The sequence below is a fragment of the Pleurodeles waltl genome, chromosome 1_1 (genome assembly GCF_031143425.1).
Source record: "Pleurodeles waltl isolate 20211129_DDA chromosome 1_1, aPleWal1.hap1.20221129, whole genome shotgun sequence".
NCBI classification, from domain to species: Eukaryota; Metazoa; Chordata; class Amphibia; order Caudata; family Salamandridae; genus Pleurodeles; species Pleurodeles waltl.
The window spans coordinates 128,961,540-128,984,476 of record NC_090436.1 but is presented as its reverse complement, the minus strand read 5'-3'; the positions used below and the strand labels follow the sequence as shown (position 1 = coordinate 128,984,476).

Below are 22,937 nucleotides of genomic sequence, written 5' to 3'. Positions count from 1 at the left end.
GCCCTCACAATCTATGACGAGTGCAAAAGTAGAGAGGTAATCACTTCAATGAATAGGATTGGTATATGAACAAACTATAATGACGTAGTATGGCACAGGAACTTGTTAACAGCTCGTGCTGTAAAATCTTGTGAATCCGACAGCACAACACTTCCAAGTCACTTTACCAGGAAAGGATTTACAGTTGCTGTCTTGATAATTTTGATTTTGAAGACAGCTCTTCTTTGTCTGGAACATCCAGCACACATGTTACTGCCATGGTGCTTTTTCATGACTCTACCAATGAAGTAGCTGCTGGAAAACAAGCTGTGTCAGCTTAGGCATAAACAAATGAAGTTGCAAACGTATAACCCAACTGCCTTACCAACGTGCACAAAATCACTACAAGCCAGTCCAGGCCTACCAGAAAGTTTCAAAGTGTCTGAGGACATGGATCTTTTTCTACCTCATGCTATCCGCAAAGCTGAATTAACTGAATTTATCATATTGCTTATTCAGTGCGGACTGAAGGATGAAGAAAAGCCATTTCCTCCGTGGGCTGGAATTCATGCTCTGATCTCCCAGAATACCGTCCCACTGAAGAAGGTTGTGTTTTTACCAGCAATACCATCTACAGTCACAAACTACACAACAATATACACAGCCCAAAAAAACTTCCAAAATGTGCATGCTCAGCTTGAAGACCGGCAAACCCAGCTAATTTTCTGCAATGAAGTTGTTTTCTGTATTCCAGATGACATTTTTATGAGCAATCCAGTAGAATCTGCTGATCTTTATCCAATGATGGGCATTTTTCACTTGACCAAAGTTGTGTTGCGGTGTGCAGGAAGTTTTCTCAGTGGTTGTGGCATAGACAATGCACTTATTGAGGCTGAAATTTTTGGAAGCAAAACTGTCCAGTCAGTATTGAGGCAGAACTCATTATTTTTGTTCGTTACAAGGAATGCTCATCAGATCTGAGGCTATAGATTTCGTTGGAATTCTTTCTGGAACAAGATTGACAACTTACATTTTACATATCTTATCTCAGAAGTAAACAAGGCACAGGGTGCACTTCATTCAAAATACATAATGCAAAGCCAGGCAATGTTCAATACACTTAGTTCAAAATCAGAAAACCTGAAAACCAAGTTTGTAGAGTTTGTCAAAGAATGTAAAGAAAAATCAGAACTTTGCAAGTACTGGGCAAATGTTTGACATATGATAGCTTTAGTTAAAAACTTGCTGCATGCTGATCTGGAAGGTGGTTGGGAGCTGCACGTGAAGACTGTGCAGTCACTGATTACTGTGTTTCGTGAATTTGATTGCATAAACTCCCTGAGATATAGGTCCTGGTATTTGGAAAGAGGGAAGTAGCTAGAGGTAGAAAAACCATACCTCTATAGAAAATTAATCCAAAGACATTTTGTGGTTAAAGATTGAGAGGGGAGATTCAATGCTGTGGCTCTTGATATGAAACTGGAACAGACGATCTAGAGATCAGAGAAAAGCTCCAAGGGAATTGTTGGGTCAGACCTGTAAAAGTGAATATGTTGCTCAGAGGCAGCTAGTTTACCATGAAGTCCTTTCTGTTTGCAATGTTTTCAGAGAGACGAGAAATGCGAAATTAATTGCTCGTCGTGAAACTGTTCCTCACCACAAATGTGTGGGGAAAGAGAGAGGAACGTTTTAATAAACATGTTGACAGACTTCTTCATTTCATGCAGCAGCAAGGAAATCCCTTTGAAATGACTGAGCCTGTGCAACTACACAACGCCTTTACCAAACAATATGTGGAGAGTGATAGAACATGTCTACTAGATGTCTTGGAACATGGATCGAAATTATACGTAGAACTGAAGCAGAAGAGATTTGTATTGAAAGAGAAAAAGCTGTTTGACATAATCACTAAAGCCAAACTTCCACACTTTAATTGCCATTATAAGACTTTCTTCCAACCAGCCACTACAAAACAGGTTACAGAAAAAAAAATTCGTAGGCACTTTGAAAGATAGATGTAGCAAAAGAAAGGGGTGAATTTATCCACAACATTCTGAGGCACAATCTTTTTCCAACAAACGCATTATTTGATGGAGATGATGCAACCAAACCAGTGAAGCACCGACTCACACAAGAGCGCTAAAATATTTTCACCTGAAGAATTTAATTTAAAAAAGGTGTCCTCATTGAAAACTGTTGTTTTTGTGGACTATATGTCACAGTTGCGAATGGTCAAGATTTCAACCATGCAAAACTTTGGAGAGTTCTTCAGACTGTTCTACAGATATCAAAGTCAGTGTGCACCTTGCATCTTGAACAGTCTGTCAAAGAATGTGAGTCTACAAGTGGCATAGTTGATATTGCCTGCTTCAAAGATTCAACACCTATACCTGTGCAACTTGATAAATTCTGGTCATCAACATCGAACAAGATGAACTTGGAGATGTTAATGCGCCAAAACATTGCTTATGCTTCAGTGAACACTGAATTTCCAATTATTGTAAGCTAAATGATTGTCAATGAGGAGTTGGTGCCTGCAGAGAGAGATTCAAAAGGTACGGGCCATATCGTTTAAGAACTTAACAACAAATTAGAGGAAACTGGCCTTTGTGTTGTGCCACATGTTGAGTGGGCTGTTTGAAATGGTTCCAATCGAGTCATTGTACTGTCAAATGACACATATGTTATTATTGTGATACTCAGATTTGTTGCAATGTTCATAAACCAAGGATTGTCAGAGTTATGGATACGTTATGGAACAGGAGAGAAAAGACACTTAGTCCTGCTTCACATTCTGTGCACGAAAATTGACCCAGAGCTGTCCAGTGTTCTTATCACACTGATGAACACTATGAGCAAACTTGGAGCTTTAACTGCTAAATGTGTGACGTTTGTAAAAGGATTTGCTGAGACAGAAAAAGAATGTGACTTTAAGACATAAAAAACAAGGTTGTGCATGTGTGGAAAACGAGTTTTGACTGTCACACATTTGGCAATCTTTGGTATAGTTCAAGAGATTAATCCTGCTAAGTGACCTTCCACCGACGACATATTCTGTGCGTGGACACATTAAAAGAGCATTCTACTTGATCAGAAGATGTGTAAATGTTTTGGATCATGCATAAGTAGGGAAAGATCACTGTGAATTTGGTTGGGAAGATATTGATGGGAGTGCTAAAATGTACGAAATTGCTAAAACCTGGACCCACAGAATTTACATGTACTTACAAAACCTGTGCTGCAAAAAGATGTCCCTGTTGATAAGCTCTTCTCAAATGTTCATCATTCTGCAAATGTACCACAAGCGATTGCCGAAACAAATAAAGTGAACTACGAAAATATGTCTAAAACCGGAGTGATAAATATTGTGTATTGTTTTTTTCATATTCAGATCATAAACATTGTTTTGGTGTATACATAAAAGGAATAAAAACCATTATTATTTGTTTCATTCCTATATATGTCTAATCTTCCTTTATTATAGCCCCCATTTTGGGAAATGACAGAGGGGTGGTTCTGAGGAGGTATTTCTGTCTCAGTAAGACTACTTGACCCCGAAAACCTATGTTTTGACATCAGAATGAAGTATATAGGTCTCATGGCTCCTGAAATATTACCTCATCACTGCAATGCATCTGCCATTTTTAAAAATGTTGTCCATAAACATTCGGCCTGGATCAGCAATGTCTACCCAAGCTAAATTACTTCTTTAATTAACCAAAAAACTCAAATCAAAAATGAAAATCTCCGGAAAGCCATATTTGTACAGAGGTATATCTGTGGGCCAGGATTATTAATCCCTTTGCATTTGCTTTCTTTTATGGGGCGGACCTCATACCTGACTTCTTCTCATCCAGTGTCTTTTCCTCCTCCTCGTCTTAATTCAGCCAGCCTCTTCCCCCAGCAATTAGGTGCCAGCTTTGAGCATACAAAACATACCTAAATGAGACTGCCTTATCCCTGTTTACATATCTGTCTGCTTGCTGCCTGTATCCCTCTCTCATCTACTTCTCATCACTTTGGAAGCATGCAAACTCATCTCCTGCTGGACATGCCTTTCTTCTTCCTAGTTTTGTTTGCTCCTGGAACTCCACAAAAAATCTAAGTAAAAAATTAAAACAATTGACTAAAATCCCAACAATTTTTTCCTTGAAATAAAAAAAGTACCATTTAAAAATAATGTGGGCACAATGATATAAAATCCTAAAAAAGAAAACATTTAAACGAAACCTTTACAAGAAACATGGAACATAATTAACAATACCTAAAAATGTGAAAAATAGTTAAATGCATACGAAAACTATACATACAAACTAATACTAATACTAGGCATGCAGCAATACCAAATTACAACATTGCTATATCCTATGTAAAAACTTTTTTTTAAATAACCAACTTTATAACTTTGGGATGAAAGTCATGAAGTGGTACAAGCACATTAAACGTGTCAAGCAATTTGCATAATGCAAAAGGTCCGCACATACACATGTTTCCATACTTTATGGTACATTTGTAAGGGGCCAAAGCCACTATGGTCCCATTTAGTCATAGTTACACATGATAGAAACAGTACAACATTGTTTACTTTTCATAACTTATACCTTATACAGCCCCCAGCCATTGAGACCAAATGTTGTAAAATTTCTTTGTGCAGGCCCTAGCCAAGTAAACTGATCATTCCATTGTGGTGCACGAATCCAGTCGTCTCCTCCACTGTCAGTGCTGAGATTGCCTTGCCGATCTCCTCACGTGATATAGTAACGTGTGACTGAGCACTGTTGAGAGACAGAGGAGAGAGATCTCATGTAGAAGTGGGGCATCCCTTTCAATGGTCGGTCTGGGGACAGGCATGTGCCAGGGTAGCGTAATGTTGGGCAAAAGTGGAGGAAATATCTTTGGGATTGTTATGAATTGTCCCGGCTACGTCTCCTATCTCTGGGACCTCACGTCCCTCCAACGGTGCACGGGCCAGGTGCAATTTTTATCCCCCATCCATATATGCGCACCTGCGAAGCACACCAAAGCAGCTTCGCATCCTCAAGGGAGCGGGTCCTAAGTTCCTCCCTCACAAGCTCTAGGGGCTGCCCCCAGTCCACCCCACCGCCCTGGTTCTGCTCACGTTCCAGCTCTGGCCTCAAGCTCTGTTATGTGTATTTGCTTCTCTTTTTCTATCCAGTGCAGGAGAGCCTTAGCGTGGCCCTGGATAGCCGCCTTACCCGCGGCCCACAGCATTATATTGGACTGGACGCTGCCTGCGTTCTCTCGAAATTAGTGTTCAGTTTCAACATGGAGAGCGGCAGAATAGGCTGCGGCCTGTAGAACCCAGGCATTGAGGCGCCATATTGATCTCAGAATGGCATCTGTGGAAACAGTGTTTAGGAGCCTTGTTGCATGATCAGAGATGCCCCGGGCAGGTGTCTGCACTTGAGTGGGCAAATGGAGGTCAGTGGCCGGCATAATGAGCATGTCTATGCATGTGTGTGTGTGATGGGCCGACGAGGTATGAATATATTGCTGGGAGCGAGGATGCCAAGTGGACCAAGCATCGCATAGACCCAGATTATGTAACCATTTGTTGAGAAGAGCAGACCGATTGCATCTGGATTTCGAGGAGGGGGCCCGTGATATCTAGGTGTAAATCAAAAACGGCATTCATATCACTCCCTATGATGGTTGGGCCTATGTGCCTATGTGCATCTGGGCGATTATGTCTGTTAGTGTAGTGAGGAATGCCTCCAACGCTGTAGAGGGCATTTATTTTGGTGTACCACCATTGGGTAGCTGCGATGGAGGTGTATCGATAATGATAATATTTGATTGATGACAAGTTTAACTGTGCATTCCCCAACAGCCCCCCTCCACACTTCCCTCACCAACCAGAGAAGCATCTGTCACCCTTCAATAACTGCTAAAGTAACTCAGAAAGAGCAAAAACTTGATAGGTATGGAGTGGTGGACCCTTCCAGGCAGTAGGATCTTAATGGCTGTTCTACCCGATGACCCCAGCAGTCATTATCCCGAGCCCCCAGAGTCATTCAGACTAATGGCGATTGGCTTAGTCTTTCCCCCTCGGGCGGAGGGGACTGGGCTGGCCGGATCAGACTCCTGTGAATCCTGGGAGCCGGGGCTTGACTATCTAGATAGGTGCGGCGTTTTCCGCCCCCTGCAGGAAGAACGAGCGCAGGGGCGTTTGGGGCAGACATCCTCTCTTGCAGTTGCCCGAGGGCCACGAGTCGAGGACCGGGCAGGCGGACACGTCGTCCCTGGACATGGTCGGAGCAGCCGTTCCTCCATTGCCTATTCCCACGCCGATTCAGGCGTATCAAAGATGTGGGCCCTTCCGGCATGCAGGACCTTAAGGCGGACAGGAAAAAGGAGCATATATTGCAAGTGTAAGGCTTTAAGTTTCTGTTTCATTTGATCATAGGAGCGCCTCTTAGTTTGGACTTCACGGGAATAGTCTGGAAAAATTAGGATCTTCGTGTTTTGGTAGTGCACTCCGTCTAGACGGTGGACTTCTGTCAAGATGCAGTCACGGTCATGAAAGTTATGAAAGCGGGTTATCAGAGCCCTGGGGGCAGCACCCGGGGTTGCCTCGCTGTAAGCGCTCTGTGGGCCTGTTCCACAGTGAACCATGGGGACAGTTTATCGGAGGGCATCCACGTCTTAAGCCAGGTCTCAAGAAAATCAACAGTTCAGGATCCCTCAGTTCTTTCTGGAAAGCCAGTGAAGCACAAATTGTTACGTTGTGATCAATTTTTGACGTATCTTCCACTGTGGAGACACTTTCTTCTGTTTCAGTAATATGTGTTGTGGCATTTTTAAGGTCTTGTCGTAATAAAGCCATATCAACTCTTACTTCCCCAATTTTGTGTTCAACTGCCGGTTGCGAGGACTGGATGGCTTGTAGGATTTTTGCAGTGTCTCCTGTTGCAGAGGGCCCCTTGGCCGTGCTCTCTCCGCCCAGGGCTCCGGCTTGGTTAGTATATTTGTCTATACAGGCCTGAGACAATGCAGGCGGCTCCTGTTTCTCCTTCTCCATGGCAGGATGGTTGTGGCCACCTCGGAGTATTTGGCTTAACAGATGGTTCGATGGGAACCAGGAGCAGAGGAACCGTTGCCGCAGCCTCCCACTTGTTCTAATGCCCTCTCTGCAGGTCTGGGGCAGGTGGGATCAGAGCCCTTTGGGGTTACCCACGCACCTCATCATGGCCCCCTCGGCCCTCATCATGTCACAGCGCACCAGTGCGATATCCCGGGGTGGGGCAGTACCCAGGAAGTTTGCCCCCCGGCTTCTAGCGGTATAGTATGTGGGGTTCCTTGTCATCCCGGTTCAGGCAAGCAGAGAGGCCCCTGGCGTTCTGTTCCCCCTCCAGGGTCCGCAATTCCATATCTACCCAGCGATGGACAAGCCACCAAGCAGGCCCACTAGGTTCCCTTGCTGCTCAAGCCCCTCGGGTTGTAGAAAAGGGGGCAGACGGGAAGGGAGAGAGAGAAGTTGGGGAGGAGGCCCCAGCTAATCACTTTCAGCTGCCGATATGCCCCTTAATCGCCTCTTCCAGCCAAGTGTTCTGGCCTACCGTTGTCCCGGTCAAATGTCCGCGCCTCAGCCGTCCCGCGTCCAGCCCATGTCCTAGCTCCATGCGGAGCCGCTACCGAGGCAGAGCAAGAGTCAGTGTGGCATCCTCAGAGTGGCAGGGGGCCCCTGCCACCACGCCAGTGCGCTCTGGGCAGCAGGGTCTCTACCCCGAGGCCTCGGGCGGAGTGCTCCAAATTGTCTTGCCGCGCTCCACTGGAACCACCCCACTACTCCTCCCCTCCAGGGGGGTGGTCCATAATAGTCTCAGAGGCAGAGCAGGAGTCAGTGTGGCAACCTCAGAGAGGCGGGGGCACCCCGCCACCACGCCAGTGCTCTCCAGGCAGCAGGGACTCCACCCCGAGGCCTTGGGGCGAAGCGCCAAATCATCTCGCCGCACTCCACTGGGACCACCCAAACTACTCCTCACCTCCGGGGGAGATCCACAATAGTCTCAGAGGCCCGAAGAGGCCTCAGAATTTCCAGCCCTGGGGCGGCTGGCCACGAGGGCAAAGAGCCAGTGAGGAGGTGGCTCAGAAAGCAGGCCGGCTGGCAGGCCGCGGGGCGGATCAACATGGCTGCGTCTTCGCCATCAGCTCCGCTGGATCTCTGACTCCTCCAAACACGGCGAGGGGGGCCCCAGCTCTGACAAGTCACTGATTATGAGGATCAGCAGGCAGATAAAACAGCTTAATTTTGTGGCGGAGTACTCTTAGAGTGGGACCGCAATCTTCATGCCCCAAGCCACGCCCCACCAACTTTAAACTGTTTCCTGTAGAAACACAAATTCAACTTGAATTATGCTTGTATTCACAAAACAGATGTTTCTGAGGTATTGTATATTTAATTACATGCTTTTGATGTAATCTTTATATTTACTTACATTTCTTCAATGTAAAAGCATAGACAATCCAGCTTTTATTCTTTTTCACCCCATACTTCCCAAATGTCCCCTGTCACCCCCCTCCCCAACACCTATTTGACAGTTGCGATACTCTGGGAGTTTGCCCCTCGTTGGTCTGAACCTCATAGGTGTTGCACTCATTGTGCCATAATGTGGGGAAAAGAAAATGTAGTGTGTATTTGTATACAAACATTAATGTGGTGATCACACAGTCTTGGTTTCCCATGACTAAATCAGTTTATCTTCTTGTGGACCCTGATACCAAGTATACATTAAACTTTCCAAAACTAAACATCATAGACCTAATAATAAAAATTAACTGTGACAAATGTGACCTTGAATGGTGCCTTTGCTCCACCCAAATAGACATTACTTGAGACAGGTAGACAAATTCTCTTGTTTGTATTTGGGAAATGCATCTGATACATCTCATGTCTCTATTAGGAAAATGCATCTAAGATTCAGAACAGCATGACTGTTTGCTATATGATCCATGCATAACAGGCATGTGTTAAGAAAACAGATTTGTCTGCAAAAAACATTTCAATTGAGTAATCATGAGAGATATTAGAAGCAAACACATTGCCCTTTCCAAGGTGTAGCTCTAGATTAAAGTATAAGTATGCAGCCATCTTATAAAACAAAAAGTTTTGATAAAAGAAAAAAAACTGAGGCCCTCATTTACAAAGATTACATAGATTCCATTTAAGAGATCATAAATTGAGACAAATAATTATTTACAATTTGTGATTCCTTAAATGGAATGTACAAAATGGATTTGTTAGAAGAAGTTGCAATGTCTTCTGATGAATCCATTTGCATTTTGAGAACAGATCTATGCATTAATAGGTTGATTCTCAAAATACAGAATTGTAGTGGGTCTCAGGTCGATCTACCTCTTTAATATGCATGAGATAAGTGGTACATTGTGACCCACTACGATTGGCTCCATTCACAAGCATGGTGCAGCAGACTACCATGTATGTGACTGCTTTTAAATGAAGCATTTGTTTTAAAAAATACAGCACGTTTTACTTTAAGGAAAACAGGATGTGTTAAAAAACAAACAAAAAATACACAAACCTTTTTATGACCAGACAGTGATGTCACAGACCACTGATTGCTCATAAAAATAAAAATAAAGTTTTTATGAACATTCACAAAGGGGAAGTGGTCCCTTGAAGACCCCTTCCCATTTAGGAATTGCTTTTTACCTCCTTTGAGGATGTGGTAAAATATTAATGCTTTGCGACCCGAATTTGGTTAATACATGCCTTAACATTAACACATGCCTTAAAGGTTCCGGGCCTGATTAGGAGTTCTGCAGACGTTTTTCACCAGCTGCCAAACCTCAGACAGGGAGGTTTCTGCCAAACTTGCTACCTCCCTGCCAGACCCATTAAGAGTTTCCCGCTGGGTCAGCGTGCGGAAACCTAAGTTTCCACCCACTGGCCTTGTGGGAAACAGCCTACAGCATTTTCTCCGACTTGTAATTGAGCCGGCGGCAATGCTGTGGAGCACAGGGTGCACCAGCACCATCGCAATGTTCAATGTCTGCAGACAGACAGTGAACATTGCAATGGTGCTGGCTGGGGGGGGCCTGCACTGCCCATGCCGACCCCTGCACCGGTTCTCCGCTAGCATTTTCATGGTGGTGCTACTGCCATGAAACCTCTCTCGGGGAAGGGGGTCGTAATCCCTAGCAGCAACCAGGCGGAGGTGGCGGTTCTCTGGCGGCCTGACTGCCAGGGTTGTGATGTGGCGGTCAGACTGCTGCATTGGCGGCACCCAATCGCAACCGGCGAGTATGTTGGGCTAGTGACCGCCAGACTCGTAATGAGGGTCTCAGTATCTGAAAGAGATGCCTTTAACATCCCCCCTCTTCCAAATACCAAATTGTTATTTATCCCCAAATCCAGTTAGCAATTCAATAACATTCTATTGAATTGCAAATTGGGTTTTTTGAATTAAAAAAACAAAACATTTTGCATCCGGAAAGGCTCTAATTTGATGAATCTCAGCCTTACAGACCATAAAATGGTTTTGTACATGAAGGTTATAATGTTGTGTGTATATATAAATATATATATATATATAGGCATGTAGGAAGATAATGAGCAATCACTAAACTGTTACTGAAAGTTGTGTAATAAAAAGGCTAATGATACTCACATGAACCATTAAGTTTGTTTTCTTAAGCAGTTTAGAACATCATGCCTCGCGTTAAGCTCCACTAGTATTTGTATTTTGTAGTTATAAAGCACATAAAACCAAAAAAGGTATCCAAGCGCTAACCAAGGAGCAACCCCCGCATGGAAACAAAAAAGAGAAGAAAAAAAACAACACCCATAACAGTGAATCAGAGAAGGAACATCTTCTGTACACTACTGGGATGGAAACCAGTGGAACAATTCCCTTACAGTCTCCAGCTGTGTTTGCAAATTATATCCTTTTTTACTAACTTTTTTAATTAGTTTCCAAGAAACATCATTTCGTTACATCTATTAACACAATGGAAAGTACAAGCTATAAATAAATAAAAAAAAGTATCCTTTTCCCAATGTTTACATTTTTGGCCGCTACATATCATAACACAGTAAGTACCAAAGAGTCCTCCTGCCTCCATCTTGAAAGTACCCACACTCCGTGCCACAGTCGCCACACCCCCACAAATTATAGCCCTGCTTATTCACTAATTTCTCCAAAAACAAAGAAATGGTTCAAAATTTCCATTGCTTTGAAGCTGATGATGTAGTTGAAAGGAGTTATGGGCACTTCAGTATGTACTTAGTGTGTTTTGCAAGATACATACATTCATTCACAAGGTGGGGCAAAATTATGGTTGGAAAATCTGTATTGATGATAATTACTTTTTTTTTTTTTCATCAATACATTACAAACATAATGTGGTACAGTGTACTTTTTACATACCTGAGTCATCCAGACTGTTTTGGAAGGTTTGATTGGCTTTTGCTATCAACTTTTCATCAGTTCATCCCCTTGCCAAAATACCAGTTTTTGCCTGAGCTTTATCTATTTCCTCAAAGGTGATAGATTGCCTTTGGAGTTCATGGAGAGTTGTTCATGCATCTCTGCTGTGTCACTCTTGTTGATCAACCTGCTTAACCCCCGTGCAGGAAGGGGGATAACTGTTTGTGAGGGATGGAGTAATGCTGTGTACCTTTGCCTCAGACACCAGCAAACTACTTTGCTCCTTTCTGTCTTCCATCTTTGGAGGTTGAGGATAGCAGTTTACCCTACCTTGACGGCTGACTGTTGAAGGCAGGCTCGCCACAGTCAGTTGTAAACCCCATCCAATGAGCCAAAGTCACACCTAACTCCTTTGCAGAGACTTCCTTTTATAGGAGCTGCCTAGGACATGGTGCACTTCAGAGCCTTTCCTCTGTTGCAAGTAGGCCAGGACATTGGAGCTATGATCCTAATGTTTCTGCCTTGGTTCTGGATGTTGGAGAAAGCAGCACAAGTGCTTCTTGGCCAATTAGCCTGCATTCTGCTGGTCCACTTTGCCAGGTGACATACGCAGGCTCTGCAGTCGGATATGAAGTATTAGTGGGCCCATCAACAAGATCTGTTGGATGTAATCCAGGTTTCAGAGAAGACTGCACAAGATTTGCAGTGATGGCCTCTGGTTTGCATCCTGACCAGCTGCTGACCCCTCTGTGTTCCCCAGCGAAAGCTGACGATGGTGGAAGAAGGTTTATTGCTGGATTGGGGAGGACATCTGGTATACATGGAGATCCTTGGCCTTTCTACTGTCTATCAAGGGGAGGCAGTTACGGGTTCTCATGGACCTTGCTGCAATGCCATGTGAAGGTGGAGTCAGGTCCTGGGTCCAGTTCCAGCAGCCTCTTTGCTCTTGTAGGTGGTTGGAACATGACGTTGTCTTACTGATTGTGAACCTCCTGGCAGGATCATTGGCACCAGTGCAAACAAATTCAGCCTGTGGATACTTGCAGACCACAAATAAAGGATGTGCCTTAAAGAGACACAGAGCAACATCTGACAGTGGGGAGAGCCCTGGCTAGATCTTTTCTCCAAAAACATAGGAGGGACTGAGAGTGCTTCTAGGTCCAGCATACACGCTCCCTTAAATGTATTTAAATCAGTAAGGTATGCAGTTTCTTTAGAACCAGGGGGAAACAAAAGAGAACAGGTCAGTGACAGGCTGCGAGAACAGATAGGGGAGATCTGATTGCTTAGAAGCAAGAGCCCTCAACCACCCATATGGGTGTCATGCTTCATCATCGGGCAGCTCCTCTTTGGGCCAGTGCTGCAGTGCCCAGCGGACCCCTCAAGGGAGCTCTTTGCTGGCGATGATTTGGAATTAGATGTCGTTGTGAAGTATAGGTGGAAGTGCTCTAGTTGTAGATTGGAATCAAGTGCGTTACAAGTGGCTAAGAAGTACCCTAACACATTTTAATATGGGGGTCCCCTTGCTACGATTAAAGACAATTGGTGACTGGATTTGGAGGTAATGATCCATTGCAGCTCATAAAGTGTTGTTAAAATAGATCGACATGTTTGTTGCTAATGGTTGCCGCTATCGATCAGGGCAAATCTTCTGAAAACCTAATCTACTGGTGATTGGGGAATGAAAGTGGGTGATTAACTCGATTACCCAATTGCATAAAATAATTGGACATCCCTCAGTGTATACAGTGTGCCTCAAGTTGTCTAAAACGACCTGAAAACAGAAAGAAAACCAGATAAATGTATAAAGCAAGGTGTACATTCATCATATGCATGTTAGAGGCAAAAATACATTAGGCAGTCTTAGGTGATTCCATGTCTACGGTGAAATCATGTGCATCAGTGAATGTGCAAAATTGCAAGATACACAAACTAAACAGACCAACAAGCAAGTAACACACCAGTGAAGTGAGGTACACTACCCACAAAACACTTGTTAGGGCTCCTATTTATTTTATTAGTATAAGCCCACATGGTCTCTTTACCCTGGCCACTGGGACAGATTTGTAAGCTGGTGCGGAGTCTGCAGGGCAGACCTGTTGCAAGCTGACTGTCAGATGTTTTGTTATTTGATTGTCTTTGGCCTAACAAGACATTGCAGTGAGGACTAATAAAGGTTATTTGTCTGCCTTTCTACATACTGTTGTAAATGTTTTGATGCGATTTATTAAAGATTTAACACATTTCTTCCCAAACTGTTTGTGATGCTACAGTTGTACCTTAATTTGGTCCTTATATTTCTCATGGATATTCCCTTCGAGCAGATGCAAACCTTCTTGTTGCGTTGTTTGATGCTGAAGATGGTCTTCCTCATTGCAATCACTTTAGCTTGTTGCATGCTTGAGGCCAGGGCTGCCTCGGTGCAGCTACCCTTTTTTTTTTGGAAACTGATGCATGACTCCTTTTCATGTTGGGCAATCTATCACTCTCAACGTTCTTTGCTCCGCCTCACCCCTCGAAAGAGGAGGATAGATTCCATTGGCTGGATCCCAAATGAGCTTTCACCTTTTACATTGCACCAAAAATAATCAGGTGGACCATCAGCTTTTTGTGGGATTCTCTGGGGCAAAGAAAGGTAAGGAGGTACAGAAAAAGGCTCGCTCAAGGTGACTAGTCCTTTGCATTACGATCTGCTTTGCATTGGCAAAAAGCAGCCACTGGAAAGATTGAGGGCCCATTCAACCAGGGCCCTCAGTCCTTCCACTGGGGTACCAGGGGAAATGGCTTTCACGACTGCGTTGGCACATGTAGTTCCCGTCAGGCCTCAATGTGGGCATCAGTGCACATGTTCACAAAGCACTACTGCCTAGACCGGCCGGTCTGACTGGACGAGTTTTTCACCTGTTCTGTGGAGTGGCCTCTTTTTGCAAATTAAAAAGGTTCCACACTAGGGATGTGCACGCAGGTACCTCCAAATATTTTGTGCTTCACGTCCAAGGATGCTAAGCGAGTCAAGTAAGAAAATGAGGTCAGCGCTCAGGCATAGCTCTTATACGCAGCACCCATGCAAGAGCACCAAAATAAAAACAAAAGCATCCAGAGCCAGTCTGGCGCCTGTGGAATATTCTAATGAAGAGAAATATTTGGTTAGAGTGTCCACCAGAAAGAGCGTAACAGAAGGTAGGTACGTTTATTTAAGGGTTTTAATTTCTAAATTAGAAGTTTTACTTGTGGGAACTACACTCCCACACTGGAAAAACAGTTACTCTTGCTTTTCAAAGGAGTAATAAATGCTAGTTTCCGGGGCTGGCAGATAATTTGCCCAGGGAGTGGTTGTCCACTACATTTTGCAGTACGAACCACTCTCAAACATCCACTATCTTTCTCCTAATCATTAGAAAATCTGCCACATCCTCAGTTTTTACACTCCAATAAATGGAATGCGCGCTAGTAAAATGTAACAAATCTTGAAACTGCGATTCAGGATATTTAACTAGCAATGGCGAGTTGCTTATTGTGTGCAGAAACCTTTGTGAATCATGATGTCAGTGTAATCTAACGATCCTCTTCTGTTGCCTTCTTACTGTCCATTTCAGTTGTTTTCTTTCATTTCAAGTGCTCAGAGTTTACACCATTGTCATTAACAAATACTTTCTTCCAAAGTAGATTTGTGTAAAAACAATAAAACAGCATTGCCCTTCAACTACTGAAAACCAATAAAAGTTTGAACATTTGAGATCCATTTGTCAAATTGAAGCTGTTCCTGTCTTTAATTTCTCAGGTATCTTATATCAGCCTTAACACAAGAGAAATGTTTTCAAAAGTTGGACGAGAACTCTTGACAGCAATTGCTGGTATCCACAAGTGGATCATTTCTGTACTCTTGGAACGCATCAGCGGAACCATTGAGACTGTGGGGATGGTAAGGGTTCATTCAGACTCTTCATTTGCAAAAAATAAAGAAGCCTAGTTGTGTTCTCTGAAAACTACAAGTAACACAGCGTTGCATGCTCATAACATAATTGAGGAAAATGCAAATTCAGGACTTAGTATGCAGTAAGTTAAGTAGCACCTTATGTGATTTAATCTATCTATATGGCCATGTTAACACATGGGTACTGGTACATAATTGATCACATTTTTTGGAAAACAGGAGGCTTCTTGAGAAAGAAAGCATGCCAATAATAAGTTATTGTCTTGCTTTAAAGTGCAGGAAGACTAGTTTATTAATGCTTTTCTCGCTGTCACTGAGATGGCAAACAAACAAATGCAGTGTCACCAGAGCACAGTCATAAAGGGGCAAATTGAGATGTAAACCCATGTGACCTGCACACATTGATTATGGGTTGACACTGTCATCTGTGTCATACTTTGCTTTATCTATGTACACCTTCTGAGCCTTCTGAAAGCACCTTTTTTTTTTCATAAGCAGAGCATCATTGGATATTACACATGAAATGCATTTTTTTCATCATAAGACACTTCATGATGCAAGACAGTAAACCTTAATAAAGAGACATAGGGGGTCATTCCGACCCTGGCGGTCGGTGTTAAAGGGGCGGCCAACCCGCCAACAGGCAGGCAGTAAAAAAAATTGAATTCTGACCCTGGCGGGAACCGCCAACACAGGCCGCCACTTTAACACTCCGACCGCCACGGCGGGGCAAACAAACAGCGCGGCGGTCACCGCCAACAGACAGGCGGCAGACAATGTACCGCCCACCCTATAACGACCCACCAATCCGCCACCTTTTCCGGGGCGGGAGCCCTGCCGATAAAAACACGGCGGAAACAGACCACGAACGGGAAAACGCTCACCTCTATACACTCCACGAGGAATCTGGACAGCATGGAACCCGAATTAAACGCAGGAGACAACGGTGAGTACTGCAACTACGACACAGGGGAGGGGGGAGAAGAAAAGATTACGGGCACACACATACGCGACACCCCCCCCCCCCCCCCAAAATCCCCACACACCAATGCAGAGCAACAAGACAGATTTACACCCCCCAAACCCCCTGGAATAATTCAAAGACAAAATAAAATGATCATTAAAATAGAAGTATATTAAAGCATATTTGAACTTAAGTGAAATATGAGATTTTTAAAACATATAAATCACAACATGAACAATGTATACATAGTCCAAAAGTCCGGCACATATTGGCTACATGCCATTGTTCGTGGGCCAATGTGCATAAACACATGGGCAAAGCCCACACACGAGACCCGATTCCATTGGAGAGAACACTGCTGGGGCATCAGATAATAAAACCACAGGCACCTCAGGGGGAAGGGAAGGGGGGGCTCCTCAGCCACATGAGTCCACGACGCCAGATCCACGAGGGGCCTCCATGCCCACTGTACCATCCTGGGGAGTGCAAAGCCACAGTCTCACAAGTCTTTTCAGTGGGTGGATTGCCCACTGTACCATCCTGGGGAGTGCAAAGCCACAGTCTCACAAGTCTCTACAGTGGGTGGGTTGCCCACTGGACCATCCTGGGGAGTGCAAAGCCACAGTCCATCTGGTGGATTACAGACTCCACTGGTTATGGAGGAGGCATGGTGCCCAGAGTGCTTCGTGAAGCCCTGCCCGACACAGATCCGGCCCTGCCAATGGGCCAGCGGTGCTTGAGATGAAGGGCCCAGCGGAGCGGTGCTTGAGATGAAGGGCCCAGCGGAGCGGTGCTTGAGATGAAGGGCCCAGCGGAGCGGTGCTTGACAGGAAGGGCCCAGCGGAGCGGTGCTTGACAGGAAGGGCCCAGCGGAGCGGTGCCTGACAGGAAAGGCCCAGCGGAGCGGTGCAGAGACGGCGGGGCCCAGCGGAGCGGTGCTTGACAGGAAGGGCCCAGCGGAGCGGTGCAGAGACGGCGGGGCCCAGCGGAGCGGTGCTTGAGATGAAGGGCCCAGCGGAGCGGTGCTTGACAGGAAGGGCCCAGCGGAGCTGTGCAGAGACGGCGGGGCCCAGCGGAGCGGTGCTTGAGATGAAGGGCCCAGCGGAGCGGTGCTTGACAAGAAGGGCCCAGCGGAGCGGTGCCTGACAGGAAGGGCCCAGCGGAGCGGTGCAGAGACGGCGGGGCCCAGCAGAGCGGTGCTTGAGATGAAGGGCCCAGCAGAGCGGTGCTTGACAGGAAGGGCCCAGCGGAGCGGTGCTTGACAGGAAGGACCCAGCGGAGCGGTGCCTGACAGGATGGGCCCAGCGGAGCGGTGCAGAGACGGCAGGGCCCAGCGGAGCGGTGCTTGAGATGAAGGGCCCAGCGGAGCAGTGCTTGACAGGAAGGGCCCAGCGGAGCGGTGCCTGACAGGAAGGGCTCAGCGGAGCGGTGCAGAGACGGTGGGGCCCAGCGGATCGGTGCTTGAGATGAGGGGCCCAGCGGAGCGGTGCTTGACAGGAAGGGCCCAGCGGAGCGGTGCTTGAGATGAAGGGCCCAGCGGAGCGGTGCTTGACAGGAAGGGCCCAGCGGTGCGGTGCTTGACAGGAAGGGCCCAGCGGAGCGGTGCTTGACAGGAAGGGTACAGCGGAGCGGTGCAGAGACGGCGGGGCCCTGTTCAGCGGTGCTTCTCTTGGCGGGGCCCTGTTCAGCTGTGCTTCTCTTGGCGGGGCCCTGTTCAGCGGTGCTTCTCTTGGCGGGGCCCTGTTCAGCGGTGCTTCTCACGGCTGGGCCCTGTTCAGCGGTGCTTCTCACGGCGGGGCCCTGTTCAGCGGTGCTTCTCACGGCGGGGCCCTGTTCAGCGGTGCTTCTCACGGCGGGGCCCTGTTCAGCGGTGCTTCTCACGGCGGGGCCCTGTTCAGCGGTGCTTCTCACGGCGGGGCCCTGTTCAGAGGTGCTTTTCACGGCGGGGCCCTGTTCAGCGGTGCTTCTCACGGCGGGACCCTGTTCAGCTGTGCTTGTCTTGTGTTCCTAGGGAACCAGATCTGGGCAATCATTCCCGCTCAGTCGCCATCCGACCTATCGGTTGCGGGGCCCTCCTGTGCTGGACTCCTGGGCCCCTGGGTGTCCTCCGTCACACCCCAAATGGGGCTGGTGGGGCCCTCCTGGGCAGCTCGCCTGCTGCCGGACTTCTTCGCCTTGCTGCCCTTGCCCTCCTTGGAAGAATCTCTGGGGCCCTTGCCTCCCTTGGAAGAATCTCTGGGGCCCTTGCCCTCCTTGGAAGAATCTCTGGGGCCCTTGCCTCCCTTGGTGGATGGGCCAGGTGACGGTGCAAGGCTGGTGTCCTTGGGGGCAGCCGTCTCAGGCCTGTGGCGCCGGCCCTTCCCTTTTTTGCTTCTTTTCCCAGGGGGTGGGCTGGCTGTCCCCTTGCTGCTGGCCGATGTTCCTGCCCTAGGAGCTGGTGGACTCCAATAGCCCTGAACGATGGTCCTAGTAGGTGCAGGGCTTGTGGTGGCTGAGGTGCTGGTTGGAGTTTTACGAGATGGAGGGGGTGGGTCAGTTGTTGGAAAGAGGTCAAGGTTGGAAAGGAAAATCAATTTCGAAAGACAGGGACGGGTAGTTGTAGTGGGTATGGGAGTGGAGGAAGAGGATGTGGTTGTAGGAGAGTCAAGTGGGCTGTCTTTGGGTGCAGGTGCTTGTGACGGAGGCTGTCGTGAGGTGGATGGCTGTTGGGTGGGTGGCTGCCTGCGTTTGTGTGGTTTGGAAGAGGGGGTGACAGACACACTGGGAGAGGACACAGGGGACGTGTAAATGGTAGTGGGGGTGGTGACTGCACATGTGCGGACTGTTCTGGTGGGTGTGGTGGTGATGGACGTACTGGCTGATGGTGGTGTGCATGCAGGTGTGAGTGGAGACGTCACAGGGAGGGAGGAGGGAGACGAGGAGGAGGGGGACACAGTGGAGGCAGTGGGTGTTGCTGTGTCTGCATGTGGATGTTGCTTGGGTGAATGCTTGTGTGATCTGTGGTGCTTATGTCTGGATGAGCTGCCCTTGGGTGTTGATGTGTGTGCAGGCTGGTCTGTAGGTGTGTCTGGGATAGGCAGAGGAACAGGGGAGTGGGACTGGGTTGAGGAAGTTGGAGGGGGAGGCTAGACACAGGGACAATTGCTGCCGTCAGTGCTGAGGCCAGAGCGTTGAACGATCGCTGATGGGCAGCCTGACCCGAATGAATGCCCTCCAGGTATGCATTGCTCCGATGCACCTCCCTTTCTACCCCCTGGATGGCATTCAAAAGGGTAGACTGCCCAACAATGAGCGTCTGGAGGAGGTCAATGATCTCCGCACTGAGGGCAGCAGGGGTAACTGGGGCAGGACCTGAGGTGCCAGGGGCGAAGGAGATGGCCGGCTTCCTGGCCAAGCGGGCACGGGGCGAAAGCTGAGGGGCTGCTGGGAGGGCGGTGCTGGGGCGCTGGGTGGCGGCTGTACCTGTTGTTGCGGTGGGCACGGATGTTGCCGCCACCACAAGGGAGCTCCCTTCCGAGGACGTGTCGGTGTCGCTGACGTCTCCACGGGTCACCGTTGTGGAGCCCCCCTCGCCCTCCGTCTCACTGGTAAACTCGGAGTCGGTTGCAGGGCCCTCCGGGGCCATGTGAGATGCAGCTCCCTCGTGCCCCGATGCCACTTCTCCGCCTGATGATGCTAATGCACACATGAACAGGAAAACCACAAAAAAGGGGGGGGGGAGAAGAAAGGAAGACATGTTGAGTGCATGCATTGGCGGCACCGTTGGCGGAGAGGACAGACACAGAAGCCCCCTGCACTACGCCGCGCACTCGGGGTACACTACTCAATGATAGTGACTTGGCCTACAAGTCTATGGAGGACAAATGCACACATAGGTGAGCCCGGGCCATGGATTGCTGTACTTAGCACCCTACAGAGGTGGGGGGTGGGGGCACAGGGCCATGTCTAACGGAGGGGCCTAGCCTACAGAAACTGCCCTGGCCTAGAGATAGCCACAGCCCTCCTCCCCCACCCAGACGCCTCCACTGTGCGCTAATATAGCGGAATGTGCAAATACTCACCCCCTTGTGTCTGCTGTGATGTCCTCACGCGCCCATCCAAATCGGGGTAGGCCACCGCCAGGATCCGGGACATCAGGGGGGTCAATTGACGACTGGCACCCCTCCTACGTTGGGAGGCCATCCCCAGCAGAGCATCGGCGGTCTTTCTGCTCCCGCGGCGGATGTCCTCCCACCTCTTGCGGCAGTGGGTGCCCCGTCTGTTGTGGACCCCCAGGGCCCGGACGTCCTTGGCGATGGCATGCCAAATGTCGATCTTCTGATGGGCGCTGACCTATGTGACATGTACAGGGTTGAAAAATAAATATCATCACTTTTCTGCATGGTCGATGTGCGCGGCCCCCCCTCCCCAACCTTGCCATGTGGCACATGCTCTCATCTGTCGTGCGTTGCACTCCTCATTCGCTCCCCTCCCCACCATCTTACATCCACCCCACTCAACACAGGCTTAGCCCATACTACGTGCTCCCAGTGTACTTACCTGTTGGTCTGGAGGACCGTAGAGTAGCGCATACTGGGGGAGGACCCCATCAACACGTTTCTCCAATTCCTCAGTTGTGACTGCAGGGGCCCTTTCCCCAGTCGCAGCAGCCATTGTCTCTTCCAGACCGAGTTCACAGCGAGTTCACAGCAGCACTTGCAGTATAGGTCCTCTCCTGTTGATGATCAGGTCTCGAGTGATTAAGCAAGTAGAAAATGGCGGTCACGCCCGCGGCGGTGCGTACCGCGACCGCCGGCCCACATCGTCATTGGCTCCTGAGACCCATAGGGTTCAATGTTAACCAATGCTGCTTTGCGCCGCGGTCTTCGACCGCCTACCGCCACGGTGTGCCACGCCAGCGCATTGACCTCACACTTTACAGGTCAGGCAGCCGCCATTTCAAAGGCCCACATGGCTGAATTTCTACGGGGTCACACAGGCCTAGGCCTTGCATTGCCACTCATACAAGCCATTCAATGCATAGCGAATCGTGTAATGTGCAAGCTGTGGTTACGTACCTGTGGGTTGATTGACTCTGTGCTCCATGTTGTCCTTCCTAGGCACCGTCCGCTGGGACTTGCGAGGAGATGGAGGAATCCTCCCGTGTACAGACCGCTGGTGGACCTGTCGACAATGGAAGAAAGACATGTCATACTTACATACAGACTTGATCGAGCCACTATACAGGAACTGTGTGCCCAGCTGGAGCCAGACCTGATGTCCCCCATTCGCCAACCCACAGGGATTCCCCCTCTGGTGCAGGTTCTGTCAGTACTCCATTTTTTGGCAAGTGGATCATTCCAAACAACAGTGGCCATATCATCAGGGATGTCTCAGCCTATGTCTTCTAAGGTTTTGTCCAGAGTGTTGTCTGCCCTGCTCAAACACATGCGGAGATACATCGTTTTCCCTGAGGTGGGGGATTTGCCTACAGTGAAGGGTGATTTCTATGCCCTTGGACATATTCCCAACATCATTGGTGCCATTGATGGGACACATGTGGCTTTGGTACCCCCCAGAGAAAGTGAACAGGTGTACAGGAACAGAAAAAGTTATCATTCCATGAATGTCCAGGTGGTCTGTTTGGCTGACCAGTACATCTCCCATGTAAATGCCAAGTTCCCTGGGTCAGTGCATGACGCGTACATCATGCGAAATAGCAGCATCCCTTATGTGATGGAACAGCTACAGAGACACCGTGTGTGGCTAATAGGTGACTCTGGTTACCCCAACCTGTCGTGGCTACTGACCCCAGTGAGGAATCCCAGGACAAGGGCAGAGGAACGTTACAATGAGGCCCATGGGCGAACTAGGAGGATTATAGAAAGAACCTTCGGCCTCTGAAAGGCCAGGTTTAGGTGCCTGCATATGACAGGGGGATCCCTAATGTACTCACCAAAGAAGGTGTGCCATATCATCGTGGCCTGCTGTATGCTCACAACCTGGCTTTGCGACGCCAGGTGCCTTTCCTGCAGGAGGATGGTCCAGATGGTGGTGTTGTAGCAGCTGTGGAGCCTGTGGAGAGTGAAGAGGAGGAAGACGACGGGGACGACACAGACAACAGGGACACAGTGATACAACAGTATTTTCAGTAGCACACAGGTACGAATCAACCACGCCATTTTACATTTACTTAAAGTCTCCTGCCTCTCTACTGTCTGAGTTCCCCCCCAGTTCCTGTTGTGACTTTCCCTTCCGTTTTCAGAGCTGTGAGCCCCACTGCGTGACCTCTGCTTTGTTTGCCCATGGACTACAGCTGTGTGACAGTGGTATGTTGTCATCACAATGTAACTGAACATTTTGGCACCGTTATGTCTAATACATTTGTTCAAAATACAAGCAGACTCCAGATTTTTTTAGTGCATTTAGTGATTTAATTCAAGTGCTAAATTTAAGGAACATGATTGCAAAACGGGGATGGGTGATGGTGGAGTAATGTCCATGGCAGAGTCCAGTTCTCAGTCGCACAGGTGCATTGTCCATATGCCTGTGGAAAGATGGAGCAGGGGCAGTTCAAGGTTGGACAGGGTGACAATGTGGGACAGTGGGATGACATCAGGGGGTATCGTTTGCTGGCGGGGGTCTTGCAATCCTACTCTGTCTTCTTGTG

The 22,937-nt window shown here is 47.9% G+C and overlaps 1 protein-coding gene across 2 annotated transcripts in view; it reads left to right on the top strand.

The window, feature by feature from the left end:
- The window catches only part of EPG5 (ectopic P-granules 5 autophagy tethering factor), a 568,130-nt gene that overhangs the window by 110,735 nt on the left and 434,458 nt on the right, over positions 1–22,937 (top strand). For both annotated transcript variants that reach the window (XM_069218853.1, XM_069218854.1), the window contains exon 13: positions 15,172–15,312. In XM_069218853.1, coding sequence (XP_069074954.1) covers positions 15,172–15,312 — 141 coding nt within the window. The remainder of the gene's footprint in view (positions 1–15,171; positions 15,313–22,937) is intronic.